This window comes from Podarcis cretensis (assembly GCF_951804945.1).
Source record: "Podarcis cretensis genome assembly, chromosome: 3".
In the NCBI taxonomy this organism is placed as follows: domain Eukaryota; kingdom Metazoa; phylum Chordata; class Lepidosauria; order Squamata; family Lacertidae; genus Podarcis; species Podarcis cretensis.
In genome coordinates, this window is record NC_137172.1 from 12,742,140 (window position 1) to 12,765,692 (window position 23,553).

General features: G+C 46.7%; 1 protein-coding gene across 2 annotated transcripts in view; it reads right to left on the reverse strand.

Annotated features, from left to right (window-relative positions):
• The window catches only part of SPTBN1 (spectrin beta, non-erythrocytic 1), a 243,782-nt gene that overhangs the window by 159,094 nt on the left and 61,135 nt on the right, over positions 1 to 23,553 (reverse strand). For both annotated transcript variants that reach the window (XM_079968376.1, XM_079968374.1), the window contains exon 2: positions 16,668 to 16,866. In XM_079968376.1, coding sequence (XP_079824502.1) covers positions 16,668 to 16,815 — 148 coding nt within the window. In that variant the 5' untranslated portion in view covers positions 16,816 to 16,866. The remainder of the gene's footprint in view (positions 1 to 16,667; positions 16,867 to 23,553) is intronic.

The window sequence follows — 23,553 nt, forward strand, 5'->3', positions numbered from 1 at the left end:
TTATTATTGCTTGTTAGCCGCCCTGAGCCCGGCCTTGGCTGGGGAGGGTGGGGTATAAATAAAAATTATAATTATTATTATTATTATTATTATTATTATTATTATTATCTGAAGATGCTAGGGATTATACCTGGGACCAGATGCTCTACCACTGAGCCCTTCCCCAAGGGAGATTTGGGGCATGCTCGTGAAAGACTTGGGGGGTTGGGCCCCCTGGGCCATCCTGTAACAAGCCCCCTAGTCAAAATCCCTAGGCGCTTTTGGGACAAGGGTTTCAAGGGCCTTGTCTTCAAACCCTACGTTGTTGTCCGGGGCCTAGCACTCTGTTGGACTCCAAAAATCCAAGAGGCTGTTTAGGAGACATGATAAAGCAAGCAGCGAAACGCAGGATGGAAGTTACATCATAGGTGTGCAACGACATGATACTTAATGCTGCTTGAAATATTGGAGGGAAGGGACCGATTAAAGAAAGGATAAACTAATTTGTCCAAATGTTTTCAATCCCCAAATGTAAAGCCCTCCCTTCCAAACTTACTCTGAGCGCCAAAACGAATGAAATGTACATTTCCTAAAACACTCCAACCCTCCTACGTGGTATTTTTTTCCCTTTTAAATATATATTTGTGGTTTGGGAATTGCCTCTTAGTACAAGAGTGCTAGACGTCTGTTTAGATGCGGTCCACACGTTTTCTAGGCCGAAAGGCTCGATAAATCCCAGGCTCTTTGGCTGGCCAGGCACTAAAGTATTTCGATATTGTTCCGCACTTCTATATATCATTAGCACATGGGAGCAGGATTCTAAGCTCTTAAAAGATACGATGTTAGCTAGGAATCTGAAACATTTTTCCAGCTCTGTTGTTATGAAGAGGTGAAGTTACCCACTGAACTTTGAGCAAAGGAGACAGGATAGTGATGAACAATTAATATTGAGGCCTCGCCATGTGTTTTTTTCCGGCAAGCTGAGGCTTAACGAAGCCTGTGACCATATAATTAAAGTTGTTATTGTGGTAGTAAGCTGAGGGCCAAGGGGGAAAATAAAGCCCAATTCATTCTTGAGGAACATATGTAGTCCCAAAAAGTATGGTTTGTTAAGAGTGGGAACAAGCTCTATGAGCTTGAACATTTCTTCTTCCACCGTCTCCATTTCCCCCTTCCCATCTGTAGGCAGATTTCCTGTTTGTCAAGCAGTTCCCCGTGACATCACAACTGCAAAACTGTGGTTTAATGGCTCCCTACAAACTGGCACGCAGGTGGCGCTGTGGGTTAAACCACGGAGCCTAGGATTTGCCGATCAGAAGGTTGGCGGTTCGAATCCCTTCGACGGTGTGAGCTGCCGTTGCTCGGTCCTTGCTCCTGCCAACCTAGCAGTTCGAAAGCACGTCAAAGTGCAAGTAGATAAATAGGTACCGCTCCAGCGGGAAAGTAAACGGCATTTCCGTGCGCTGCTCTGGTTCATCAGAAGCGGCTTATTCATGCTGGCCACATGACCCGGAAGCTGTACGCCAGCTCCCTCGGCCAATAAAGCAAGAGTCAGTCACGACTGGACCTAGCGGTCAGGGGTCCCTTTACCTTTTACAAACTGGCTTTACAAACTGGCATTGCAAACAAGGATTTAGGTTTCCTGATCACACTGTGATGGACACTGTGATTTAACAAGAAGATGATTCTCTTCAGGTGCCAGGTGGGCAGGGCGAGGATGGAGGAAAACAAGGGAGAACTCACAGAGGTATAATTTTCAGAGTGGCTTAGCAAATCTATCCATCTTCACAGGGGAATCTGGGAATCGTAGCTCTGAGAAGGGAACGGCGGTCTCCTGTCAACTCTCAGCGCCCTTAACAAACTACAGTTCCCGGGATTATTTGGAGTGGAAAAGCCATGGCTGCTTAAAGTGCCATCATAGTATTTTAAATGCATGGCATGCAGCCTAGCTCTTTCATTGTCCTGCTGTTATAGATAAAGGGCTAAGAGAGAGAGAGAGAGAGAATGGATTACTTAAGAGGCCTCCTAGTAGGTTCATCATGGCAATGGCAGGATTAAGCCCCTGATTCACAGCTCAGTTTCCTAGCCATTAATGCTGCATCAGTTAATCTTCTTGCTAAAGCGGGTTTGGAATTAACCAAAAGACACTCTCCTAATTTTATTTTGGAACAGGCTCAGCTAGCAATTACAATCCTTTGGTACAGTTTCTAAGCAACACACAGGCTGCGGCGGGGGTGGGGGGCAATTCATAGAACAATATTTTCTCAATAAAAGCAGAAGCTTCGCAAGGCGAACACTCACAAACAAAGATGGCAGAACATTCCCTTCTCGAAACACACTCGGCACACGGGCACTTCAATTATGACTGACAGATATGAGCAGCTCTTGTAAAATGTGATTGGCAACAGCAAAGTAATGGAAGGGGGAGGGGAATCCCTTTTTAAAATCAGAGCCGGAGAAGAACATTTCATCCCAAAGTATCTAATGTTTGCTGCTGTGCCCACTTTGCACAGCCTCTTTTTTGCAGTTTGGTTCCTCCAAAATGGCAAACTATATATCTATTTTTGATTTGTCTGTCCAGATCAAACTACTTGGCTGGACCTGCTTTCCCCATTAAAAAAAACCTGTGTCAGTTGTGCTTTTCCAGACAGTCGCTATTTTTGCAGGAAGGATCCAAAGACACACATTGTGTGTGCCAATTCCATGCAGCAGTTGCCCCAACCATGAAGATACTTCACCTCCCAAATTTCCTGGTCAGCAAGGTTGAGTAACTGGAGGGACAGTGGCATAGCTGTCAACTTACAGATTTGAAAATAAGGGACCAGCAGCCTCGAAAATAAGGGATCAGCAGCCAAAATAAGGATGAACAATTACTTTGATAAAAATACATATTTTGTTGCGTGCAAATGGCTATAGATACCTATTAGGTCCATAAATTACCATATAGCATATATTCAACACAAAAAAACAGTGACAATTTATTGTTGACAAAGGCCAGCTGGACATAGAAAGGGCCCCATTACCTTCAGTAGCTTATTTAAGGGACATCATCAATAAGGGACAGCAGCGGGACATGGCGCTGGGATAAGGGACTGTCCCGCCAAATAAGGGATGCTTGACAGCTATGGACAGTGACTCGGCAGACCGCACTTCTCAAACCTTCCTGTGCAACACAAAATTGCCAGTCAACTTCTTCACGAGGCTAGGTTATGCCAGTGTGGGGTAAATCAGGTTGTGGCTAACCTGCTGTTTTCCTTTTGACGCTGAACTACAACTCCCATCATCCCTGACCACTGAGCCATGTTGGCAGTGAGTGTTCAGCCAAATCTGGACGGCCACAGGTTTCAACCAATGGGGGTGGCATTTAAATGCTTTCCAGTTTCTCAGCTGTTCTCTGCTTCTCCCATTGACCACATGACCGTGCCTGACAGCTCACTGCGTCCCCTTGCTGAAATCACAGAAGCATGAAGTTCATTCCTTTGTTTGCTTGAAGGCCCCGGCCTGCAGCAAGTTCTTGCCACAGCTCGGAAGGAGCAGAGCAATGTCTACTTCTCAGATCATAACAGAGGTTAACAAATACAATGGAAATATCCATCTTCGTATTTTATTTTATTTCATCGTTGGCAGCATCTCCCAGATTCTCCTGGATTCATTTTTTTTTCAAGTGCATTTTCTCAGTTCCCAATGGATTTCTGGAAGCTGTGGAATAAAACAGCCTCACTCCTCAGAATTTCCAGAGTTGTCCGCCAGCTGCATGCTTGTGCTCTGTTCCACTCACAACATCCATTATTGAGCTCAAACGTCTACTCTCCTAGTGCCATTTATCAAAACCCAAGCAGTCCCCCATGTCTGATTATCTCCTTTCTCACCCACCGATCCATCAGTTTCCTTTCATACACAAACTATAAAGCCATTTTATGCACATTCGCTCCATGCAAAATCAGGCTATGCAGCCTGAGTGAGCTGGAACATGTGTACAAGGGAACAAATATAATGTCCCTTTCTGTGTTCCTTCTTACACACACACCGGCCATTAAGGGTTAAAAAAAAGTAGAGCCAGTCTGGTGCATAGCCAGAGCAGGGTGGGGAACCTGCACCTCCAAATTTTGTTTGGCTCCAGCTCCAGCCAGTGTGCCCAATGGTCAGAGCTGTAGTACAGCAACATATGGAGGGCTACAGGTTCCCCATCCCTAAATTAGAGCATCAGACTCTGGAGCAGGAAAACCCAGCTTGCAATCTTCATTCAAGCATGAAGATCACTGGTTTACCTCTGCACAGCTAGTGTCTCTCTCTTAGCCTAACCTCCCTCCCAGGGGTATCATGTAGAGGACACGAGTGAGGAAAAATCATGAAGACCGCCATTTTATTGGGGACCCCAGTGCTTTTTTTTGTTTAAAAAATGTTGAGGGGTACTCTTGTTTTCCTGCACATATTGAAATACTGCCCCTCAATGAGGCCAAACCTAGATTTAAAAAAAATTGTTTAGGGGTATGTGCACCCCTGAGCATAGCTGTCAAGCGTCCCTTATTTGGCGGGACAGTCCCTTATCCCAGCGCCATGTCCCGCTGCTGTCCCTTATTGATGATGTCCCTTAAATAAGCTACTGAAGGTAATAGGGCCCTTTCTATGTCCAGCTGTCCTTTGTCAACAATAAATTGTCACTGTTTTTGTGTGTTGAATATATGCTATATGGTAATTTATGGACCTAATAGGTATCTATAGCCATTTGCACGCAACAAAATATGTATTTTATCAAAGTAATTGTTGATCCCTTATTTTGGCTGCTGATCCCGTGTTTTCGAGGCTGCTGGTCCCTTATTTTCAAATCTGTAAGTTGACAGCTATGCCCCTGAGTCACCCCAGGAAAAAACCACTGGGCGATCGCACTTGTCCACTCCCAAACCTAGCTGGAGGTAAGGTTGCTCACATCTTTTGTACCTCTGTTAACTCTGACCTACTTGTTCAGTTGAAACGGACAAAGCTCCATTTTGCTAGCCAAATGGAGAACACCCTTTCCCCCGCTTACTGCAAGCCTACTGCCAAATGAATAGGCTACTGGCAGGGGACAGAATGATCCTATGCTTCAGTTCGGGCCGATTCCTCATCCAGTAAAATGTGCCTGTTCTCCTCTGTCAAATGTTGGAAGGTACGTATGATATGGGACAGCCAAGTGACAAGGGGAGTGTGGGCGTGGGGAAACAAAAGGGGGAGGATCTGGCCTGGCCAGTTTGTTTGAACTCCTGTGGGTCTACTGGTGGAAAGTTTCATGTAAAAGCCAGGAATTTGGAAGGCTTACCAGAGTTATGTGAGCTAATCTGGAATTTGTTGAGAAAGAAGTACAGTGGTACCTCAGGTTACATACGCTTCAGGTTACAGACTCCACACAACCAGAAATAGTACTTCAGCTTAAGAACTTTGCTTCAGGTTGAGAACAGAAATCGTGCTCTGGCGGCGCGGCAGCAGCAGGAGGCCCCATTAGTTAAAGTGGTGCTTCAGGTTAAGAACAGTTTCAGGTTAAGTACGGACCTCCAGAACGAATTAAGTACTTAACCCGAGGTACCACTGTATGCAGAAACTTGCTGTGAATGCGTAACCCGATGCAGATGCGCACTAAGGCGCCGTCAAGTTCAGACCCAAAGTGCTGTGTTTGGTGCAAGATGGCGGCACCTCGTTCTTTAATTGCCACATACACAAAGAGTGTGTGCTTAGCACAAGTCTCAAGAACAAAGTCCTTCAACAGAAAGCAGAGGTGGCATAGGGCTCCCTCCTCGTCACTGAATACTCCTTCCATCTTTACCCCCAAACAGGACTGCCTAGAGTAAGAGATTTCCCCTCCTCCATGCCCAGCCATTAAAGGTTCAAGATTCTTGCCCTTTTCTGTATCTGATCCCCACGCAGCTGACTATGCATAGTATATTATCATCATCGCCTTCTCAACCTCTCTGTGGCTTTTGATATCATTGTCTATTATATCCTCCTGGACTGGCTCTGCGGGGTGGGGATTGGTGCACTGTGCTACACCTGAAGATGTAAAGACAGCTCATTGGGTTTTTAATATTGGGGTTTTAATATTGTTTGTTAATTAGACTTGCTATCATATGAATGGCATTTGCCATTAATAGGTGAACCACCTTGAGATCTATGGGTATAGGGCAGTATACAAAATATAATAATAATAATATTAATAATAATAATACCGCCAGATTATGTCAAGAGCTAAAAGCAGCCTCAGACATCTCTAGGGTATTAGCTGTAGCCCTGATCAAAATATCTGTATGTGCAGCATCTCCTGGGAGAGGAAGAGGCCATAGATGTTTGAGCAACCCTGAGGCTTCCAGCTGACTAAATATAAAAAGGTAAAGGTAAAGGACCCCTGGACCTTTATGGTGGCTATGGGGTTGCGGCGCTCATCTCGCTTTCAGGCCGAGGGAGCCGGCATTTGTCCACAGACAGCTTTCCGGGTCATGAGGCCAGCATGACTAAACCGCTACTGGTGCACAGAGTGCCAGAGTGCACGGAAACGCCATTTACCTGCCTGCTGCAGAGGTACCTATTTATCTACTTGCACTGGTGTGCTTTTGAACCGCTAGGTTGGCAGGTGCTGGGACCGAGCAACGGGAGCTCACCCCATTGCGGGGATTCGAACCGCCGAACTTCCGATCAGCAAGCCCAAGAGGCTCAGCACCACCCATGTCCCTATTGACTAAATATACTGAGGAGTATAATCTCTCCTGGACCACCCATCTACAATCTGCCTCTCTTGCTGCAACCACGACCTCTAATGCCATTGTCCGATTTTATCACCAGAAGGGCAGTAAACACCTTCCAGCAGCAATTCAAATATTTAATGCCAAAGTTGTCCCTAAATTATTATATGGCTGCGAAGTATGGACTACAGCAATATCAGGTAACTTGGATCGCCCACTTCACATGTTTCTGAGATCTCTTTCCGGCGTCCCGAGATGTGTCTCAGGTGCAGCCTTACGACTTGAGTTCGCCCAGCCCTCAATTGAAAAACGAGCATGGAGTCGAGCCATTTCCTATAGCTCCCACCTACTAGCATCGGATGCTCGAATTAGAGGTGGTTTCTCCAATCTGATCCTAAGAGATATTCATGATTCTCCTTGGAAAACCACAATTAATCTCAAATTCCGCTCTCTTCTCAATTTGAACCGCAAAACTGTTTTTAACTTAGAGTGTATCAGCCCGGCGGCCCTACCTCCAATCAAAAAGAAGCTACAGCAACTTGACTTTTCTAACACAGCTTCCCGTGCGAGAGGGCCGTGTTCAGGCCTAGCCCTAGCTATTCCACCCCCTGAAGGGATCCCTCTATACTGCTTCACAATTCCTTCGGAGGCTAAGCGAAGGGCCTTTACCTGTGCCCGTCTCAACTGTTTTCCTACAGCAGTTTTGTCGGGTCGTTACTCCAGAGTTTCCATCGCAAATAGAACATGCACTTGCAATGACACGGCTCTGGAGACTATGGAACATGTAATGCTCTTCTGTCCCAACTGGACAGATGAAAGATCTCGGTTTCTAACTCCTCTCGTGAACAAGCTTCATCTCCCAATCCAGCCCTGGATAGTGCCCCTTCTTCTGCAGGATTCTGACTGTTGGATTACTGAGATGACAGCTAACTTCCTGCTTAGTGTGATGAAGAGGAAAGCGGCACCAACTTCTTCTTTAATACCACAGATGTAGTCGATACGCCGCACAATTGAACCTGTTTTTGTATTCTCTGTCACTCGATGTTTTAAATCCCCTGTTACTTTTGTTATCCCCATTTTTTCTTTTCTTTTCTTTTCTTTTTTTTTTCAAAGTATTCGCCCAGGACGACATCCACTTTTACCTCCCCACCCCCATTTTATGTTGTTACTTCTATGTATATTATGCTATGGCCATATGGCTAATGCAATAAAATCGATTGTATACTGAGGAGTAACTTGCGAACCAGGTGCTTTGGGTTCTATGTTTCCTCCTACTAATTGACAGAACCTTCAGGCATCCTTCATGGACCTGCTCCTCGGTTGCCTCCACTGCCGCTAGCCCTTCTGAATCAAATCTTGCAGATGGTTTCACTGCACTTACAGTGTTTGTGTGTGTGTTGTGTGGTGAGATAGGAGGGGGAAGCATAACCCAGAACATACCACAAACAATGTGGGAGGCATTATAGCTCGGCAGAAGACTTTTGTTTGTAGAAGATCGGAAATGCAGGATCAAGTAACCCAGATTGCTGGGCTAGCACAGACCTCTGCCTTGAGACTCTCTGTAACACCACACCAGAAATACATTTGGTAAAACGAAGAGGTAACCTTTTTGTGCTAATTTTTCCCAAATTTTACAAATTGTAATGCAACTTTGCCTAATGCACATGTGTTAGGGACTCAGCGGGAGCGCAGGGAGGGGAGGAGATGGAGAGCGAGGGGGAGCAATCCGAGGGCAGCGTAGGAGAAGATGACAGCAGCCCGAGAGATTCCATGAGCCTCTCCAGTGAATCGGAAGATTCACAGAAGGGGGCGCCGATGGCCAGGGCAAGGGGGGACCCAAGGGGGACACCCCAGAAGCAAGGGGCCAGCGGGGACTCCCAGAGCAGCAGTTGGAAATCAGGAACAGCTTCCCCACCAGAGTGTAGTGGGGGGGAGGAGTCCCAGGTATCAGAGCCCACATATTCACCACCAGCGAGAGAAGATGAGTCAGGGTTGGCCACGCCTCCATCGGAGAGCGAGGGAACGGTCAAGAGGAAAGTTGCCGGCTGGGCGCGTGCGCCAAGTTCAAATGTACAGGCGAGTGGCACAGAAGGTAGCCCGGATAGGGAACCAGGTCCTAAAGCCCGCCGGAAGGAGGGGGAAGAATCAGGGGGGTCAGCGTCAGAGGAGTCCAGAAAGGATGAAACCCTAGCGGGCAGGAGGGCCCAGAGGAGAAAGGAACTTAGGAAGAGGTGGAGCAAAGCGAGAGTCTTAAACTGGTGTGGAAGGGACGGAGACTCAGACGGGACTTCGCCGGTCTAGGCTTTAAGACGTAGAGCTGCGCGCTGCGGCTTTGAAATGGAAACTAAACCTCAATAAAGACTTTTGTACATAACGACAGCCTGGCGTTGGTCCTCTGTGAGCTGGGACCTAGAGGCAGCTCTGACAACATGTTTTTCAAATTGTTTCCCCCCCAATATAACACATTTTTTTGGTGTTACTTCCATTAATAAACACACTGATATGCACACCTTACCCCAGCATATGCATTTTTGTACACATTACAGAGAAGTGTACAGAGAAGGATGGCTGTGCTTTGGTTCACATATTACTTTAGGAAAGTAAACTGAATCAAACTCTCTCTCTCTCTCCCCGCAACCTCGCAAATCCCTAGCAGTTCATGCCCTCCCCATTCCCAAATAAATACATTCTGGGGAGAAAGCCGGATAGAGAAGACCTAAATTTAGCGCTGTATCAAATCTACAGCAGGCTTCTCAAAGCACTGAAACGAGTGCCTCTTTTAGACAAGCTAAATAATTGAGTTGCCCACATTGTATTAGATGTCCCTTAAGTGATTGTTTCGTGTGTATTATTCATCCCTCACCTGGGGTGTGAAGCAGCACCCAAATACAGAGGAGCCTTCCTGATGGGATAACTGCTCACATCGTTGGAACAAAAATCACTACCATTCCCAGTTGGATTAAAACAAAAACAAAAACCCAGATCATAAGCTCCTGTGACCACACCGCCAATAAAACCTCCCGTAAAATTTATCGAAATCTATCTAGGTCATCTGGGCAAGTTCGGTGCTGCGCCTAAGGAGCCTAGACAGAAATGCCCTTCTCAAATCCATAGGAAGCCAACTACAGTGGTTCCTCGGGTTAAGTACTTAATTCGTTCCGGAGGTCCATTCTTAACCTGAAACTGTTCTTAACCTGAAGCACCACTTTAGCTAATGGGGCCGCCTGCTGCTGCCTCGCTGCCGGAGCACAATTTCTGTTCTCATCCTGAAGCAAAGTTCTTAACCTGAAGCACTATTTCTGGGTTAGCGGAGTCTGTAACATGAAGTGTATGTAACCTGAAGCGTATGTAACCCAAGGTACCACTGTAGAGGCATCATCTGATGACTCCAGTTGTAATAGTTGCGTGAGCCCTCTCCCAATGTTTTTTCCCCAGGGGTACACCCCAAGATATTGCTCCCTTGGGTGACTGCTTGCGTGGTTTGTGTCCAGGCTAGTCCAGGCTATACCCAGTGTCTTCTTCCTAAGCATGGATTTGTGCTGTCAGGAAGCGGAGATGGAGACTGATCCAAGAGACAGGAGGAATCCATTGTGCTGACCAGACTGGTCCATGGTGTGTGTAGTTCAGCTGCAGCCCAAGTGGTGCCCCCTCCAATCCCCAGCAGCCCTGGCCAGCATGGCCAATGGCAGAGGATTATGGGAGTTGCAGCCCAAAACATCTGGAGGTGCACCATGTTGGCTACCCCTGGTGGAGCTGGCGGGGTGTCATAGTCAGATCAGAGAGCCCTAGGTACAAATCTTGAGTTAGAAATGGGCCTAAGCATCTCGGGGTGGATACAAATGAGATTAGATAAATAAAAAGCATCTATTTGGGGCATCTAAAGGTAAAGGTAAAGGGACCCCTGACCATTCGGTCCAGTCATGACCGACTCTGGGGTTGCGGCGCTCATCTCGCTTTACTGGCTGAGGGAGCCAGCGTACAGCTTCCGGGTCATGTGGCCAGCATGACTAAGCCGCTTCTGGGGAACAAGAGCAGCGCACGCAAACGACGTTTACCTTCTCGCCAGAGCGGTACCTATTTATCTACTTGAACTTTGACATGCTTTTGAACTGCTAGGTTTGCAGGAGAAGGGATCGAACTATGGGAGCTCACCCCGTCACGGGGATTCGAACTGTGACCTTCTGATCGGCAAGTCCTAGGCTCTGTGGTTTAACGCACAGCGCCACCCACATCCCATTTAGGGCATCTATCTACTGCTTATTCATGTGCATTTCTAAGCGAGATGGTAGTTTGGCCCAGCCAGTCTATCGTGCCTGTTGATCACAGAGGTGGAGTTTGCAAATTCCCATCGCACCCTTAGAACAACAACAACAACAACAACAACAACAACAAAGGCTTGGTTGGCTTGCTAGGTTAGGTTAGGATTTTCCTGCAAAGCACAAGGTGCTTGTTGCACACTGTGGATTCCCTGTGGCAGCAGCTTGCTCCTAAGCCAGCCCATCTCTTACTATCAGAACAACAAGAGTTGTCTATTCCCCTTTACCAAATAGTGGTGCAGTTGCAGGTGCTAGAGAGAGAGAGAGAGAATGTGTGTAGTTTTTATGAAGAAGAAGAAGAGTTTGGATTTGATATCCCGTTTTATCACTCCCTTAAGAAGTCTCAGAGTGGCTAACAATCTCCTTCCCTTCCTCCCCCACAACAAACACTCTGTGAGGTGAGTGGGGCTGAGAGACTTCAGAGAAGTGTGACTGGCCCAAGGTCACCCAGTAGCTGCATGTGGAGGAGCAGGGAAGCGAACCCGGTTCGCCAGATTATGAGTCCACCGCTCTGAACCACTACACCACACTGGCTCACAGTGGTTGCAGCTATTGACTCGGTGTCATGTTATCGACATGGCCATCTCCAAAGATCTCAAGGGCTGTCCCATGGAAGAGGGAGCAAAGCTTGTTTTCTTCTGCTCCACAGGGTAGGACTCGAACCCAGGGATTCAAGTTACAAGAAAGGAGATGTAATGGTTATAAGGGGTTGCTCGTGCGTAAGTCACCGCCACTACTGGCTAGGTTGCCTGGTTAAACCTGTCTTGGCTGACAGCCCCTTCACTCCATGGCTGTTCAGTCGCTGGCAGAATCCGTCAGTGGGCATTTCTTAAACTTCTTCCAGCACAAAAGCTCTTTGACGCCAAGTCTACGCCTACTTTCCCTGTGCGGAAGTCTTCTGTGCAGGGTGGGTGTGGGCAGAGGAGGACCTGTGCTCTCCCTGCTGGTCTCCAGCGAAGAGTCCTGGAGACCCCTCTCTGATTCCCCCAACCGCCCCCCTTTATCCCTGGTGTTACGCTGATTTCCTTCCCCAGCCGATGAGTTCCCTCTCGCCCTGCTTGGCCCTTCTCCGGCATCGCTTGGGAGCCCTGCCTCCACCTCTGGCTCCGATGTCAGTTCCCTGACAGGAGATTCCGACAAAACACCAGGAAGAACTTTTTGACAGTAAGAGCTTTTTGACAGCGGCCATCTCCCTTGGGAGGTTGTGGAGGTTTTGAAGCAGAGCTTGGGTGACTATCTGCCATGGATGCTTCATCTGAGAAATCCTGCATATCAGTGGGTTGGACTAGATAACTGTTGGGGGTCCCTTCTCTACAATTCCATGATTCCTCTTTTTGCAAGGAACCCAGGGGATCTCCAGCACTTTCCTGCCTTTCGGCATGTCTCATTTGGCATTTGGTTCAGAGGTCAGGAATGTCAGCATGCTACCGTGCATTTTGAGGAATCATGTGCAGAGTGCATTGAAATGACTATGCAAGTTAAGATTCTTTCCCCGCGTTGCAGTCATGGGATTGTTTATATCACATGACAGTGCATGTTTTCATTCCACAGTGTGGGAAGTGACAGACACAGGGTGTTTATATTACTGTGCTTCCGTGATGCAGGATTTTTGTCCCTTTGTTCTCTCTCTTTGCTGTCTGATGCAGAAGAGCAGGCATCCCCAAGCTCAGCCCTCCAGATGTTTTGGGAATACTACTCCCACCATCCCTAGCTAACAGGACCAGTGGTCAGGGATGATGGGAACTGTAGTCCCAAAACATCTGGAGGGCCGAGTTTGGGGATGCCGGCTGAAGAGGAAGGAGGTGAGTTGCGATGCTCCGAGTGTATATATGTAAATAAACATAATTTAGCCAAAAAGCTGCGCTACTGAGTCAGAACGCTGACTGCCTATACTCTGCTGATCCTGACGTGTGCTGATGCCTCATGGTATCAGTCGCTGTGATGTTCGGGCTGGAGAAAGCTTTTGTATCTCCCGAACGAACGACCAGGAGGGAGAGAACATGCCAGTAAGGCATGTGTCTCTGCCGGATTCCTACTCATGTGTAGAACCTCCTGACACGCCTCCCCCCCCCAAGAAAAACCCAGAGATACGTATTTGTGTTCACATACACACACAGGACTGTGCCTCTGCTAGTTCTGCTCAGCAACTCCCCTGCCATTCCCCCCACATTAAGCTCCTAGCCCTTCTCCTTTGCACCCCATGAAACTACTAAGCTTGCTTTTCACCTTCCCAACCCCAATCTCTTCATGCACATCCAGGACTGTGATGCAGCACCACAGATCCTCCAATGGAATGACAGCCTTATGTATAAAGGAAGATATGCACGTGCGCATTCTTGTGCACACATATGTATACGTTTTGTGTATATGGATTTATGTGTGCCTCTGTGTACAAAAATACTTGGGCCATATGTAGCATGTTCCAGGCAGGAACAGAATCTGCCCGGTGATGGTTTTGAGCACGGGTAGGCAAACTAAAAGGATGCGAGTGGCGCTGTGGGTTAAACCACAGAGCCTAGGACTTGCCGATCAGAAGGTTGGTGGTTCGAATCCCCACGACGGGGTGAGCTCCCGTTGCTCGGTCCCTGCTCCTGCCAACCTAGCAGTTCGAAAGCACGTCAAAGTGCAAGTAGATAAATAGGTACCGCTCCGGCGGGAAGGTAAACGGCGTTTCTGTGCGCTGCTCTGGTTTGCCAGAAGCGGCTTAGTCATGCTGGCCACATGACCCGGAAGCTGTACACCGGCTCCCTCGGCCAATAAAGCGAGATGAGCACCGTAATGCCAGAGTCGGCCACGGCTGGACCTAATGGTCCGGGGTCCCTTTACCTTTACCTTTAGGCAAACTAAGGCCTGGGGTCAGGATCCGGCCCAATCACCTACTAACTCCAGCCCACGGATGGTCCAGGAATCAGCATGTTTTTACATGAGTGGAATGTGTCCTTTTATTTAAAATGCATCTCTGTGTTATTTGTGGGGCGTAGGAATTCCTTCATATTTTCCCCCCAAAATATGGTCCGGCCCCCCACAAGGTCTGAGGGACAGTGGACCGGCCCCCTGCTTAAAAAGTTTGCTGGTTTTGAGGAACACAACCTCAAAACTGCTTTTGACTGCCACAGAACAAGTGCAAGGCTCCAGGCTTTGGTTTTTTTCCAAAACTGAGAACTGGGTAACCACCGCCAAGATAACAGATTATGACGCCGCGAGGGTGGAAAATTATGTTGCCCTCTAGCTCCCGTAGGGACACTGAAATGAATGTTGTTGGCACCGAAACTCTCATGATACAAAGCGACTGGACTTTGCAGACAGGGGTATATAAACTCTGACAACGTGCAGCTGATTTATGCGTCTTAAGTAGTTTTCTAGACATACATCTGCAAAAGAACTAGACAAAACATTGCTTCGACCCAGGGTGGGAAGTTGAGAAGGGCGCTTGCACCGAAACACAGGGGCTGCTGACACTGTGATAAATGTTGACTTCAAAAGATACAAGTGCCCAGGGGTCTGTGGGCTACACAGAGATTTTCATCAAGTTTGGCAGTTGGCACAGAATGCCAGTAGAAGTGTCGTCATCGTCCCCCAACACACTTACGTGTGATCAACTCTCCTGCAACTGCATATAAGTGTGGTGCCAAGAAATCAGTAAAAAATTCAATTTGAACCCGGAAATGGTGGAAGAGAGCTGGAGAGTCCTCGTAGCTCAGGATGAGACCCTCCCTGAAGCCCGAAGGGGATGTCAGTGAGGGCAGAGGAAGCTCCAAAGAGACCTGAGGTGTAGTGGGGCTTTGTTTAGGCTGCTTGGCCTACCTGCCTAATGGCTGATGCAGCTGCTTTCTTGCGTATCCTCCAGAGAAGCCCCAGATATTTTGGTTTGGATTGGGAAGAGAGCTTGATTTCGACAACTGCTGCCCCTGTGGATCCTGCTGTCTGAGATGGTTGCCTCATCTTTCCTCATGGGTGGGCCGGCCCTGATGAAAACACCTGTGTGGATCAGGGCCTAACTGACAGCTGGGAAAAGGTGAAGACCAGCTTATATGCAGAGCTCAGTGAATTTGGGGAGGGGGTGCAGGGTCACAGCAGAAGGTGTAAAAGGGATTCTATGCACTTACAGCTGATCTCTCTCTCTCTCTCTCTCTCTCTCTCTCTCTCTCTCTCTCTCACACACACACACACACACACAAGCTCTTCCACACTATCAGGAACCCAAGGAAATAACCCGTTTCTGTTTTTCTGTTGAAAACCTGGGAGGAAGGGAAAAGATAGGACCACTGGGCATGATCCTGATTCCCCCCCTTCACAGTTAGACAAAGCAATATGGAAATTGAGAAGAGCTCTTCCTCTGCTGATGATGGCAGTCAATCAACCACTATAGACCTTCCTAAATAGTTTTCCATAGGGAAGCTAAATTCAAAGCACCACAGCCATTGATCCATTTTCTGGAGACATTAAAGGTAAAGGTAAAGGTACCCCTGCCCGTACGGGCCAGTCTTGACAGACTCTGGGGTTGTGCGCCCATCTCACTTAAGAGGCCAGGGGCCAGCGCTGTCCGGAGACACTTCCGGGTCACGTGGCCAGCGTGACAAAGCTGCATCTGGAGAGCCAGAGCCGCACACGGAAACGCCGTTTACCTTCCCGCTGGTAAGCGGTCCCTATTTATCTATTTGCACCCGGAGGTGCTTTCGAACTGCTAGGTTGGCAGGCGCTGGGACCGAGCAGCGGGAGCGCACCCCGCCGCAGGGATTCGAACCGCCGACCTTTCGATCGGCAAGTCCTAGGCGCTGAGGCTTTAACCCACAGCGCCACCTGCGTCCCTCTGGAGACATTGTTGTTGTTTAGTCGTTTAGTCGTGTCCGACTCTTCGTGACCCCATGGACCAGAGAACGCCAGGCACTCCTGTCCTCCACTGCCCCCCGCAGCTTGGTCAGACTCATGCTGGTAACCTCGAAAACACTATCCAGCCATCTCGTCCTCTGTCGCCCCCTTCTCCTTGTGCCCTCCATCTTTCCCAACATCAGGGTCTTCTCCAGGGAGTCTTCTCTTCTCATGAGGTGGCCAAAGTACTGGAGCCTCAGCTTCACAATCTGTCCTTCCTGGAGACATTAGCCCCTCATTAAAACTTCTGGAATTGAACTTTCAGAGTACCTGTCCCCATCGTTTACGAACAATTACAAACACTGCATAACCAGTGCAGTACCATGTCATTATTGAAATAGGAGAGTTCACCATTATTATTACTTTATCATTTCTAAAGTAGCTGTCAAATCCATGAAACTTGCTTTAAAGGTGTGGTTTTTTGTTTTGTTTTTTTAAAAAAAGGATGGCTGAAAGATATTAACATGTAGTTTGGTCATCTGGATGTTAACACCCAACCATAAGGTGCTCAAACTATGGCTTGCAAACCACCTTCACCGCAGTCTCCAGTCCTGATTTGGTTGCCAATCATAAATCATGTTTTGAAGCAACCCGTTGTGTGTTTGCTTCACTAAGAGGCAATAGGTGTGGTTATGCTGAACACTCCTGTTAAATGGAGATCAGCTCTGTTTCCTGAAAGTTGTAGCTGGATTCAGAGGGTAGACCACAAGCTATTATTTGGGCCACCTTTGTGCTAGGAACACAAACAGCACAAGATGAATAATTGCACCAATGGTAGAAAAGGTGAAAGTCCTACCTGCTAAGGCTTTGATGCGAGACCTCTCAAACAGCCGTGCGGAACTGTTCTCGTTGTCCCACTCTTCAACATCCCAGCGGTTGTTGACATCACTGTATTGCTGTTGGATTTCAATGTTGTCGTAGTCTGTCGCTACTGTCGTCGTCATCTTGGATCTTCTTAAGCCAGCCTCTGCATCAGCTACCCCTTAAAAACTCTCCTGTCAAGGAAGAATGAAAGAAAGAAAAAAGAGAGAGGGAGGGAGATGTGTTTAGTTGTTGGTTTTTAAAGATTTCTTCCTAGGTAAGTATGCAAAGGATCACAGCCAAAGTTGTAGACTTCGTTGACCAGGCTTCCTCAACCTTGGCCCTCCAGATGTTTTGAGACTACAATTCCCATCATCCCTGACCACTGGTCCTGCTAGCTAGGGATCATGGGAGTTGTAGGCCAAAAACATCTGGAGGGCCGAGGTTGAGGAAGCCTGTCGTTGATGGCTGTATACCTATAACATCTGGAGAGGGCTTGGGGCCAGAGCAGTTGAAGGACTGCCTATTCTGACACAAATCTGCCTGGATGTTGAGATTCATGTGTCAGCCTTCTGAAGCAAAGGGCTTGGTCATCTGAAGACAGGGCCTTTTCTGCTGTGGCACCACATCTCTCAAATCTCCACCCCCACGAGGTTCACCTGGCACCATCTTTGTTCTCTTCCCAGCAACAGATAAATATCCATTTGATTTCTCTAGGCCATTTGAGGCTGCAATCCGGGGATAGCTCTACAGCATTAGACCCTTAATCTCAGGGTTGTGGGTTCAAACATCATGTTGGGCAAATGATTCCTGCACTGCAGGGGGTTGGACTAGATGACCCTCATGGTCTCTTCCAACTCTACAATTCTATGATTCACTGACCTGGGAGTAAGGCCTATTGAACTTAGAGGAACTTGCGTATAAGATGTGCATAAAATTCCGCTTAGCCTACAGATATAGCTTTATGTTGCTGTTTCATTTTATGCTGCTCTGCTGTGATTCAACTCGTTGTGATTTTATTATTTTACCGTACTGTAAGACCCTCTGAGCACTTTGGCTGAAAAACAGCTAACGGTCGTTTTAAATAAACAGAGAAATGAAAAGTATTGATGAAACCCCCTCTGTCTTTTATTCTGACACCCACTTTTCTGCAACCGGCCCCTCGGCTCAGAATTTTCATACATTTGCCCTGAGTGTTGATATTCGCAATCTGGCAATGCAAAAACCCTTAAAAGTCTCTGTCTCTCTCTCTCTCTCTCTCTCTCTCTCTCTCTCTCTCTCTCTCTCGTGCTTTTCCTCTAGCTAACCGATGCCACCTACTGACAGTTGAAATTGTTTTCTATTTTCAAGCCAGCCATAGCAAAACATGTTTAATTCCTCTGCATGGACCGCAGGCTGTGAAATAAATTAAGATACTCCCAAAGTGAGGTAGCATTTTGGTGGGATGGGTATTCCACATCTGTGTTGACATCTTAAGGCAGCCTTCCTTCCCCAACCTAGCAGGGTCTGGTTGCTTTGAACTACAGCTCCCATCATTCCCAGCAGGCATAGCTAGGGTTGCTGGGAGTTGTAGTCTAAAACATCCAGAAGCCACCGGATTGGGGAAGGTTGACTTGATCACTGTAGAAAGCAATATTTATCTCTTGAAAAAACATTTTAACCTTTCTGTTTTTCTATCTGCCTTGCTCTTCATATAATAATAGAATAAAAGCTCATTTTACCTCTAATTTATCCCTACATTTATTTGCGAAATAATCCCTTTTATTTATTTTGCTGATTTTTGAGGAGGTTTTTTTTTTTTTAAAAAAAAGGGATGCTTTCTCTTTTATGAAAGCTCCTCTGGCGACTGCTTCATTGCGTCCCGTAGCAGGGGGGTTGTTATATGTATCTACATCATTTTCTTTGAAGTAGTTTTGGAGAGTTTTTGTGAGGCTCTCTCTAACTTGTTTATTTGTGGTTAGGATATTGCACAGAGGTTGTCAGAACAGTGCTTGAAACTGTATTATAACATTTGCAATAATATCTAGGACCTCTTTTTAAGTGCTCGCTTTGGCAGCATATATACTAAAATTGGAACGATACAGAGAAGATTAGCATGGCCCCTGCGCAAGGATGAAAACAGCTTTTTTTAAAAAGCCCAAACATACAGTTCCTTATTTTACACTTGTGGGTTGACATTTTCCCTCTCAGAGGTTCTTTCGGCTTCAGTTCTCTTTCGCTCTGCTTTGTGTTATTATGTGCCTGATAAACAGAAAGGACACAATGCGAGAGGATTATGCAAGTGTGATTAAGCCACCTGATAAGAAGGTTGCTAGAGCAACGCTGTGATTTCATGAACCTATTGCTCTGCTGTGCAAAGCGGATTGACTTAGCGGGATTTCCTTTGGGTGCATAGAGGTATTTGGGCAAGGCATTGTGATCATCATTGTTATGGTCAATTGAATTTTTACTGGAAACCAGACTTTAATTTCTTCAAATATCTAAAGGGCTGTCATGTAGAAGATGGAGCAAGCTTGTTTTCTCCTGGTCTGGAGGGTAGGACTCTTAAACCAAGAGTCGAGAGTGGATTTCATGCTCTATATTCAGCTTATAGTGGTGAGGAGGAATGGAATTTCCCCCAGAATGTCTGCTTTATATACATTATTTACACAATGGGCCCCACGTGATTAGCTAATTTCGGGATTCACCTGTAGGCCAATCAGATTGCGGATTCACTTCCACCCTGAGCTGGATTGGGTGGCTCCTGTGGACCAATCAGACTGCTGCATTCTGAATCCTATTGTTCTAGGACCAATCAGATGGCTGCATTCTGAATCCTGTTGTTCTAGGACCAATCAGACTGCTGCATTCTGAATCCTATTGTTCTAGGACCAATCAGACTGCTGCCTTTTGGATCCTATTCAACTCAGTACATAACACAGTGGTACCTCTGGTTACGAACTTAATTCGTTCCGGAGGTCCGTTCTTAAGCTGAAACCGTTCTTATCCTGAGGTGCGCTTTTGCTAATGGGGCCTCCCACTGTGCGCAATTTCTGTTTGCATCCTGGGGCAAAGTTCGCAACCAGGAGCAGCTACTTCTGGGTTAGTGGAGCTCGTAACTTGAAGTGTTCATAACCAGAAGCGTTTGTAACCAGAGGTACCACTGTACCGTGGTACCTCGGGTTACAGGCGCTTCATGTTACAGACTCTACTAACCCAGAAATAGTACCTCAGGTTAAGAACTTTGCTTCAGGATGAGAACAAAAATTGTGCGGCGGCAGCGGGAGGCCCCATTAGCTAAAATAGTACCTCAGGTTAACAACAGTTTCAAGTTAAGAACAAATTAAGTTCTTAACCCGAGGTAACACTGTACAAGAAATGAGATTCTGGCTAAACATCAGGAATAACTTTCTGGCTGTAAGAGCTGTTCGGCAGTGGGACAGACTCCCATGTGAGGTTGTAGACTCTGCTTCTTTGGGGGTTTTAAAGCAGAAGTTGGATGGGCATCTGTCATGGATGTTTTAGTTGAGATTCATGCACTGCAGGGGGTTGGACTGAATGATCCCCGGGTTCCCTTCCAATGCAGTTCTATGATTCTATTATTCATCTTTATGAGTGCAGCATTAATTGTGCAATTCAAATAACGTATACATTTTTGCTGGAATTAATCAGGTTCGTTATCTCAGTTCGACAAATTCTTATCAAACGTAATTCCTACATAAAAAGGTAAAGGGACCCCTGACCATTAGGTCCAGTCGTGGCCAACTCTGGGGTTGCGGCGTTCATCTTGATTTATTGGCTGAGGGAGCCGGCGTACAGTTTCCGGGTCATGTGGCCAGCATGACTAAGCCGCTTCTGGCGAACCAGAGCAGCACACGGAAACGCCGTTTACCTTCCTGCTGGAGCGGTACCTATTTATCTACTTGCACTTTGACGTGCTTTCGAACTGCTAGGTTGGCAGGAGCAGGGACCGAACAACGGCAGCTCACCCCGTCGTTGGGATTTGAACCACCGACCTTCTGATCAGCAAGTCCCAGGCTCTGTGGTTTAACCCACAGCACCACCAATTCCTACATAGGAGGTGCCAAATCAATGGGGAAAGTCTCCTAGTCATTTTGATATTCTGCAACATTGATGCAACAATAGTGGGTTAGTGGTAGATTTACATTGGACCAGCAGTACTTATATCATTCCCTTCTATGATGCTTCCCCAGCGCTCTTTGCATTATTGCCCTCTGGAGGGGCACTTGTGCACTACAGTGGAACAAAAGTGGGGCTCAAAAAAGAAAAATTACTGGATTTTAGCAGGAAGTTACAGAACAATCACAGATCGGAAGAAACAAAGCAGTATGTTTGCCCCAAAACTTTTGGCAATGAGATGATGTATGACCACCATGATATTCACCATCATGCTCAAATAATCAGCTATACACAATAAAATTTATGTCTGGAAATTGAAATACTTTATTGTCACTTGTACAACTTGTATGCAGTGAGATTACATGAACACCCCCCCCCCCAGCTCTCTTAGTCTTAATTCCCCTTGTTTACTGACGCACACCCACCAAACACGAAAGTCGTTCAGCAGCCTAACAGCCCACAGATAGAAGCTGTTCTTTACCCTGTTGGTGCGACTAATCATGCTTCTATATCTTCTGCCTGAGGGCAGGAGATCAAGAAAGTGCCGGCCAGGGTGTGAATCATCCCTGAGAATTTTCCTCACTCTCCTGAGGCAATTTCCACGATGTCATCCAGCGGATTCATGGGACAGCCCATAATATCTTCAAACAAAGAGCCAGCACGTGTAGACACAAAGTCAGAAAAGCTAAAGCACAGAATGAACTCAGGCTTGCTAGAGAGGTTAAAAGCAACAAAAAAGGCTTTTATGGGTATGTTCGTAGCAAAAGGAAGAAGAAAGAAACAGTGGGGTCGCTCAGAGGAGAAGATGGTGAAATGCAAACAGGGGACACAGAAAGGGCTGAACTCCTCAATGCCTTCTTTGCCTCAGTCTTCTCCGATAAAGAAAACAATGCCCGACCTGAAGAATTTGGAGCAAATGATTCAGCAGAGGAAACACAGCCCAGAATAACTAAGGAGATAGTACAAGGATACTTGGCTAGTTTAGATGTATTCAAGTCTCCAGGGCCAGATGAACTGCATCCAAGAGTATTAAAAGAACTGGCAGGTGTGATCTCAGAACCACTGGCAGTTATCTTTGAGATTTCCTGGAGAACAGGCGAAGTCCCGGCAGACTGGAGGAGGGCAAATGTTGTCCCTATTTTCAAAAAGGGGAAAAGAGAGGACCCAAAAAGGGGAAAAGAGAGCAATGGATCCAAACTACAAGAAAGAAGATTCCACCTAAACATTAGGAAGAACTTCCTGACAGTAAGAGCTGTTCGACAGTGGAATTTGCTGCCAAGGAGTGTGGTGGAGTCTCCTTCTTTGGAGGTCTTTAAGCAGAGGCTTGACAACCATATGTCAGGAGTGCTCTGATGGTGTTTCCTGCTTGGCAGGGGGTTGCACTCAATGGCCCTTGTGGTCTCTTCCAACTCTATGATTCTATGATTCTATGATCTTGTGCTGTATTCACCACCCTCTGTAGGCACTTCCTATCAGTTGATGTCAAACCAGCGTACCACACCGTGATGCAGTATGAAAGGACACTTTCTATTGTTGACCGGTAGAAGGAGATCATCAAATGTTGATTGACACCATTCTTTCGCAATACTCTGAGGAGATGGAGTCTCTGTTGGGCTTTCTTAACCACCTGGGTTGTATTGATTTTCCAAGTAAGGTCTTCACTGAGATAAACTCCTAGGAATTTAAAGGAAGAGACTCTATTTCTGGAGAGGCACTATCTGTAAGTTCAGTACCCTGCCATAAATGGGCATTCTGTTTTTAGGGCTTGGAGCCGAAACAAAATAATTAACTCTGAACTCTCTTCAAATAATCTCTCGTCTAATGTTTGAGGAAGTTGGGGCAGCTCCCCAACCACTGTCTATTCACATAAATGAATCGATTTTATTATATGCAAATGCAGAACTCCCTAAGAATTTATCATGGGGTTGAATTAACAACAAACCAACTTTTCCCACTCCTTGTCTCATAACAGAAGCAGCAGCAGCAATAACAACGACATAAAGCTAGCTTGTTGACGGGCATGCCAGGAGAAAACTGTTTGATTGTGCATTTTATAAAATAAAATAAATACCTCTTTTAAAAAAAAACAACTACCCAGATGGTCAAACTTATTGTTCCCAGGGAAATGTTTCATTTTTCTCTGTCCGGAGCCATTTAAAAGCAAAATTGGAGGAAAGCTCGGCGCCTCTTCCCGCTCCATTCCACAGGCTACATCCATCCATCTCATTTTTGGCCCAAGATCACCAAACTCTATTGTGCAATCTGAGCTTTCCCTGATGCGCAAAAAAAGAGAGCACTTCTAAGACAGCATCCATGGCTGCTGTGACTGGCATAATAAAATCATTATTAGAGAAGGGCAGAATCAGTACCATGGAGCCAGGCAAACACGAAGCAGAAAGCCAGTAACTGAGCCAAAGGCAAAGAATGCACTGATGATACCCTGAGGGAAACTAAATCAGATAATTCATATCAGGCTGTGCTCGGTGGCTAAAAAGAAAACAAGAAACTCCTCAAGACGTACATTGGCTCCCAGTACATTTCCGAGCACAATTATAAGTGTTGGTGCTGACCTTTAAAGCCCTAAACGGCCTTGGCCCAATATACCTGAAGGAGCATCTCCACCCCCATCGTTCTGCCCGAACACTGAGGTCCAGCGCCGAGGGCCTTCTGGCGGTTCCCTCACAGTGAGATGTGAGGTTACAGGGAACCAGGCCTTCTCGGTAGTGGTGCCCTCCCAACAGATGTCAAGGAAATAAACAACT